Source organism: Pundamilia nyererei, unplaced genomic scaffold (genome assembly GCF_000239375.1).
Source record: "Pundamilia nyererei isolate P.nyererei 1_Seehausen unplaced genomic scaffold, PunNye1.0 scaffold00002, whole genome shotgun sequence".
Taxonomy (NCBI): Eukaryota; Metazoa; Chordata; class Actinopteri; order Cichliformes; family Cichlidae; genus Pundamilia; species Pundamilia nyererei.
The window spans coordinates 8,657,335-8,664,420 of record NW_005187403.1 but is presented as its reverse complement, the minus strand read 5'-3'; the positions used below and the strand labels follow the sequence as shown (position 1 = coordinate 8,664,420).

Here is a 7,086-nt window from a genome sequence, read left to right as displayed (position 1 = left end):
AAAAAGAAAGAAAAACATAATAAAATGGTAATGTGATATTTCCTGGATCTTATTTGCACACTGTAAGGACTGAAACATATCCAGGAACTGTGTGCTGCTTTTCTAAACGTTATTCATGCTGAAGAAATGTGGTCTAAAGGCCAAATGGTTGTGAAACTCTGACCCTTGAAGTTAGCTTAAACTAATACTATTAGCCTTCGAGTTGTAGTAGGCCTACACACATATCTACAGTCGACATATTGCGCAAACCATACGTAATACTTGCCTAATACGTGGTTGCTAAAATAACTGCAAAGCAGCTGAACATTACATACGAGCAAACAAGCACAAATCTAAACCAAGCTCCTTTTATTGAGGAGCACTTCCCCTTTAAGTCGGCTTCTGCCGTCACAGCAGGATGACTCGTATATTTTGCGACAGGACGTAAACGCGCCGGCTCGCTGCCGCCTTCACGGTTTATCTTGAGAAAGAAAAAAAAATAGGAAAATAAAGCTTGTATGCATGTTGCTGGAAATTTTAAATAATGTGATGCAATCCTCTGGACGTATGCGAGTCAAACAGCCTTGATATTTTGTTTCGTTGTGGAGGAAGACGTCTCGGTGTTTCATGTAAGATTCTGCACTGTTACTTAGCTCTAGACCACAATATGAAGAAAGGATGCTTTGGGGTTGCATATACTATGCTGTGGCTATGTTTTAATCATCCAAAAATGATCACTAGCTTAAGTTTTTTAAATATACATAGGTCTTTTTCAACGTGCATATCTATGGGTATTGTTTGCATAAGCTTGCCTTTCTTGTAGGTGTGTGTGCCGTTTGAATGTGCATTTAAAAGCATGTTAACATCTTAATTTCTCCACAGAGCCTTGTTCCATTTTTAAAGAGAACCCCTGACTGACAGCAGAGGGAAGCGAGCACCCTGGATCCCCTCCCCATGAAGCTGACTGCCTCCCCTGAAGCAGCTTTCACATCTGGATCAAGGACTCCAGTGCACTTTGTTGGGCTCCTGTAGCCCATCCATGCCTGTGATCCCCATCCCACGGCGGGTGCGCAGTTTCCATGGCCCCCACACCACCTGCATGCACTCGGCCTGTGGGTCGGCACACACTTCCAAGCTAGTGCGGACTAAGTACAATAACTTTGACCTGTACCTGCGCTCACGCTGCATGTACAGCTTCCTCCGCTTCTTGCTCTACTTTGGCTGCAGCCTGCTGACCTCTCTGCTCTGGGTGTCGCTTTCTGCGCTCTTCTTCCTGCAGTACATCAGCGTGCGTGTGCTCCTGCGCCTGCAATACAAGCTGTCTGTCATCCTGCTTTTGCTGGGGCACCGGCGACTGGACTTGGGTGTGCTTAATGACCTGATTATATACAGCATGCAGATCACCATGTTTCTGGTGGGGGGACTCGGCTGGTGCTTAATGGTGTTCGTGGATATGTAGCTCTGTCATGAGAAACATGAGAAATGTGGCATGTGATGGGAATGTTTTGCACTCAAATACTCTGTTTTATATTTGACTCGGCTGTAGTCAGAAAGGCGCAAAATCTCATTTGGTTTATTGTAGATACGGTTAAAATCCAATAAGAAGCATCAGAAGCATTGATGCGATCTTTAAACCAGCCTGCGTGGCTTAAACAGTTAAATAGTTGTTCTTTTAAAAAATGTCAGTCCTGCATACTTCAGAGAAGTTAGAAATGTCAAAAATGAGAGTGAGACTTGTGACTTTATATAAGTTATTCTTGTATTTTGTGCCATTTGTAAACCGTCTTAATGGACTTTAAAGGACATCTCGTCTAGGAATGTGTTTGTTTAAAGTCTGTTGCATGGAGGAGTGACTTAACAGATGACTGATGTGCATCGTGACTGTGGATGCACGTCAGTGATCTGTGCCACAAAAAAGTCATGCTGGAGCACAAAGAGGATGTCATGATACTGTGTATGAATCAGTGCATTTAAATGATGTTGTGTATAAATAAAAATACAATGTAAAATAGAAAGCACAGTTTTAAAAAAAAAAAGAAGTTAAATGACTCCACCTGATGAATTAAAAAAAAAAAAACTTCCCTGGATTCAAATTTGGCCACTGTCTGTTGATTTGGTGCTTGAAGCCTTTGCACACTCCTGTGATTTTCAGAATGCTCCCTGGAAGTCTTGTTCCCGCCCGAATCTGGGATGTGCACTGGATCTTCTTCACTGTGTCAAAACAGTGACGCTTTACTCTGAGTTAGAGTTTAAGGAAGTGTTCAAAGTAATAAAAATCCAAATCTGGTGAGGAGGGCAGATGGAAAGCCACAACTGTGTTGGTATGACCAGAAAAAACCCCAGCTTTGAGGTTGCTTGTGCTGAATGTCCTCCCTTTAGACAGTCTGACTCCTGGGGGAGGGGAGAGGAGGCGAACTGATGGTGCACAACCTCGTGAGCGACAGGAAATAAGCAACACCTGTGCTCCTAGTTGCAACCAGCCTTCAGACTTGGTCTCATAGCTAGATGACAGATGATGACACAGGTATTGACGTTCCCTTTCTGCGCGAGTTTAAAGCCCGTGGAGGGGGCAAGTGTTTAAAACACAGGACTTCCAGAGAGCAATCTGAAAATAGCAGAAGTCCTGTAAGTGATGGAGAGGTGAACAAGGAGATGGCAGTGGCCAAATTAAAATCAGGTAAGATGTTTTGGGAGTTTTTTGCCTTGAATGTGCTGCATCAGAAAGTTTTTGTTGTGTTTTTTATATGTTTTGGGCAAAATAGGGCAAAGGGTATAGCCTGAGTCACAAACATTTTTTTTAAAGCTGTTTAATAAATTCTTTTTGTCCATGAGCTGGTTTGTGCTTTACAATGCATGGCCAAATGAATGTGTTTACTGTGTAGTCTAACACTCATGACGGCATGCCTCGAGCTGTGTCATAAGAGTGTGTGACAGTTCAAACTGAAAACGGCTTTGGGTCAAGTGTTCCATCAGTCGTTCTTCACATGGTCTCGGAGCTGCTCTGACAGACTTCTCTGTTTAGCTTCCTCCAGCACGCAAACACCAACCACAACTAGATCCTGCTGTTTGTGCCAAGCATAACAATGGAGATGGCTGTGCCCCAATCACCTTATATAGCCTCATTTTCACATACCATGAAGTATGCCTTACTGGAACTAATGAAGGCACTGAAATGAGTACTTTAATTCTAAACCTGGGTTTGCTTTGAAGATTTTAACTATTTTTTGTTCTTGTCATGCATAAGCATCAGGTTGGATAGCTATGATTAGGAAAGCATGCAAAAGAGGCTGGAAGTACAGAGCGCCAACTTTAGATTTGAACTTTCAACACAGTGGCTGGTGGGCTGACTGAGACATGCTTCAGACCCACAAGGCCTATAAATGGCTAATCAGAGCAACAATAAGCTTTTGTTCATTGGATCAACACATCATATGCCTCATGTTCTGAGCCAGGTCAGTGTGACAGCCCGAATTACACAGAGAACTAGAGAATATGAATTGTCCCATGATGCCAACATACTCTTTAGGTGGGCTTGATGATTAAGTCATTCACTGTTCAGTTTCATTTCTTCATTCTGTATGAAAAGCTGATTTATTTATTTATTTTTGCTTAGACTGAATGACTTCTCAGTTTCGCCGACATTTGCATTTGTTTCTATTTTTTCAGCTCTTATCTTGAACTTTTAACCCGGCCTTTGTGAGAACCGATAATATGGAAATGCGTACGAAACACAAGATCGGGTTTTGTTGTCGGTGCAGAAAGTAAAATATCGTGTTTCAACATTCAGCTTTGCAAAATGACAGTTTACTGGAGCAAACAGCAAAAGCTGTCATTTAATTAGGCTACACTTAGGGCTTTTACTGGTTTGGCTGGGCAGAAAGCCACAACTGGGAAAAACAAAAGTCCTTGTAAAAATGAATGACAATAGGTGTGTGCTTAAATAACAAAAGATCATTATACCCCTAACCTTAGGAATATTAAAGTGCTACCACAGACTTTTATAACATATATAAACGTATATACCCTTATGCTGAAATAACACAGGACTAAGTTATTTGTCATCATGGAATAAGTTAGTGTATGTAGCAATGATTGTTAAGGAAACTAATTGAAATACGTTTAAATACTTACACTAACTGTCCTCTTTACTAGCTAAATCTTGCTAGTGCTAGGTTGGGCCCCGTTTTGCCACCAGAAAATGTAATTCTTCGCAGTACAGATTCAACAAGGTGCTGGAAACATTTCTCCAACTGTCATGAGTACAGTACAGCAGTCATGACTACTGCCCTATTGTGCTCATGAAAGTGAGTACAGTGAACTCATTGTCATGTTGAAGAAACCAGTTTGAGATGATCTGAGCTTTTGACAGCGCTGGAAGCTGCTTCCAGCAGAAAATGGATACACTGTGGACATCATGACCAATAATACTCGTGCAGGGTGCATCATTTAAAGCATGCTCAACTGGTACTAAGTGGTCGGAAGATTGCCAAGAAAATAACCACTGCCCTGTTAAACCACCACAATTTATACATGATAGGATAGATCCATGCTTTCACGTTGTTCACGTCAAATTCTGACTCTTACATCTAAATTACAAAGCGAAATCGAGACTCATCAGACCAGGCAATATTTTTCCAATTTTCTGCTGTTTAGTCTATGCCTCTGTGCTTCAAGGTCTGATGTGTTGTGCATTCAGAGATGCTCCTCTGCAGAACTTTGTTGTGACAAGAGATTATTTGAGTTCCTGTTGCAGCTCCCTCAGCTCGAGGCAGTCTGTCCCACTCTCCTCTGACCTCTGGCATCAACAAGGCATCTTCACCTAGAAAGCTGCCGCTCGCTGGATATTTCCTCTTTTTCAGAACATTTGTGTAAACTCTTAGGAATGGTCATATGGAAAAATCCCAGCGGTTTCTGAAATACTTAGACTAGCCAACAACTACGCCATGTTCAGAGTCTCTTAAATCACCTTTCTTCCCCATTTTGATGCTCAGTTTTAACTTCTGGAGATTGTCTTGACCGTGCCAATATGCCTAATTATACATGTCATGTGATTCGCTAATGACATTTGCATTAATGAGCGGTTGTACAGGAGTACCTAACAAATTGGTATATATATCTATATCTATATATAAATACATACAATACTATCCCGTAAGAAAGTGAAAATAAAAAGAAATATCAAATGTTAAATTTACAAAATGCCTGCATGGATAAACATAAAGAGTTGGGTTGATAGAGATGGGCAAAAAATGGGGAACGGGTAAGCTGATTTACACCTGTAGATATTTATACAGCTGGAAAAAAATGCCCAAGTGCTGACTAATTTAATTACGTGTACATTTTTGTTATATAAGTATAGTGTAAGATTTTACAATTAGTGGAATCTGGTCAAATGAAATGTGCCTGGTTGGTATTCTTTCAGGTTATAGCAAGCACATTTTCCTTAATGATTTATTATTGAAATAAATAAACCTTTGGTTTCCTATGTTTCAGGTGCATTTTACTCAAAATTATAGTTTAATGTTTATTAAAGTTGACAAATCCATTTTTGAGGGCAGCAGTTAGATATCTACACTCGTTCTATCCAGTTTCACAAAGACACGTACAACTACTGCATTAATACTTTTAAAAAATGCGTGAATATACAAATCAAAAGGGAGAAGAACGACTGACTCATATGTATTTTGTAAGTAAATGTAAACTCATTTTACATCATACAGCCCTCTTTGAAGTGGACCAGATCAATAAAACTAAATGATGGTGGTTGAATTGAGGAAAGAGAATATGAAAAAGATAGTTCCAAGTAGTTTGAGATATTTATTCATGTGTGGGTTATCTCTCTCATGCTACAGAGGAAATACAAAAGACACAGCCTCTCCACATTTACATTTGTACCCACTGTTGCTCCATAAATCTGGTACCACAAAAGGTTATCTCACAGAGAGCCTCCTCTTTGCTAGGATCCTCCTGACCTGTACTCTCCCAGTGATGCTGGTGCCATTACAGAAACAAATCTGTCATGTATGCTCACATACAATAACAGCTTTATTACAAAAAACAGTACTATATGTTGACCCTGCAAACATGGCCAAAGATAGAAGCTCTTCATACGTCCATCGGTATGTGCTTGGCTCACATGTGTGTTCAGGCCTGTGTCTATGCTGTGTTTGCTGTGCCTGTGTGAGGTTATGTGTGTCATGTCTGTGGAGTGTATAGATGAGGTGCACGTCTCGGTGGCTGTGTGCTCATGCCTAGATGAGGTTATATATGTACCTGTGTGTGTTTATCTAAAAATAAAATGTGAAAGAAAACTCATCCTCATCCCTTTCCACATAAAGGGTTCTGGTAGATCACTGCACAGACTAATTATACTATCCTGTAATTATAAATTAATATATAAAGTTTTCATTAACTCACAGAAATGTCCTTGGCAATCGGTGTGGGGTCTTTATCATTAGGAAAAGCTGTAAAACTTGTGAAAATACAGTTAAAAGTTCAAAATCTATGCAGTCCTTTGCATTTTCTAAAGAAGTCTAGTGGGCCGGATTGTAGTCTGTGCCAGGCCAGTTCTAGCCCCTGTGCCTTATGTTTGACATCCCTGATATATGTGTGTATGTATAAACTACAGTTAAAATCACTAAAATGCCCGGTAAAATCACTGATTTTAATTGCTATTGCAGTGTGTAAATTTACAAGTGAAAAGTAAAAATGTGATTGGACGATCATAAAATAACTCAAATCAACAAGGTAAATATAGTATAACATTGTGAAAAAAATCTAAGTAAACGAATATGGCGATTTCATGTGGTAGACTGGAGGCTCCTGCAGTGATTTATCGTGCTGTGACACCGTGATACAGGCCTGCAGTAAAGAAAAGTTGACTTGAGGTCACACCGCCAGCAGTTGGCGCTTATAATTTAGCAGAACGGCACACATGCGCATCATGTAGCCCGGACTGTCATCGCATAATGACACGTGAAGTAACCACACATGTAGACGACACCGAATGGGGTCTCACTGAGCCGTGCAACCCTCCCCTGCCCTACTTATAGCCCCCCAAATGTGCTCCCAAGTGTGTTGTCTTTTCAGGAATACGTTAGTGGCGGG

The 7,086-nt window shown here is 40.6% G+C and overlaps 1 protein-coding gene across 1 annotated transcript; it reads left to right on the top strand.

Annotated features, from left to right (window-relative positions):
* The first annotated feature begins 398 nt into the window (after window positions 1-398).
* Window positions 399-1,990, top strand: tmem250 (transmembrane protein 250). Its single transcript, XM_005720427.1, has 2 exons — window positions 399-608; window positions 862-1,990. Exon 2 carries the CDS (start codon window positions 1,019-1,021, stop codon window positions 1,436-1,438), a length of 420 nt encoding a protein of 139 aa, XP_005720484.1. The 5' UTR covers window positions 399-608; window positions 862-1,018; the 3' UTR covers window positions 1,439-1,990.
* The last annotated feature ends 5,096 nt before the right edge of the window (window positions 1,991-7,086 follow it).

Excerpts from the sequence above, each read along its gene's own strand:
- tmem250 (XM_005720427.1), top strand. The coding sequence starts at position 1,019 with ATGCCTGTGATCCCCATCCCACGGCGGGTGCGCAGTTTCCATGGCCCC.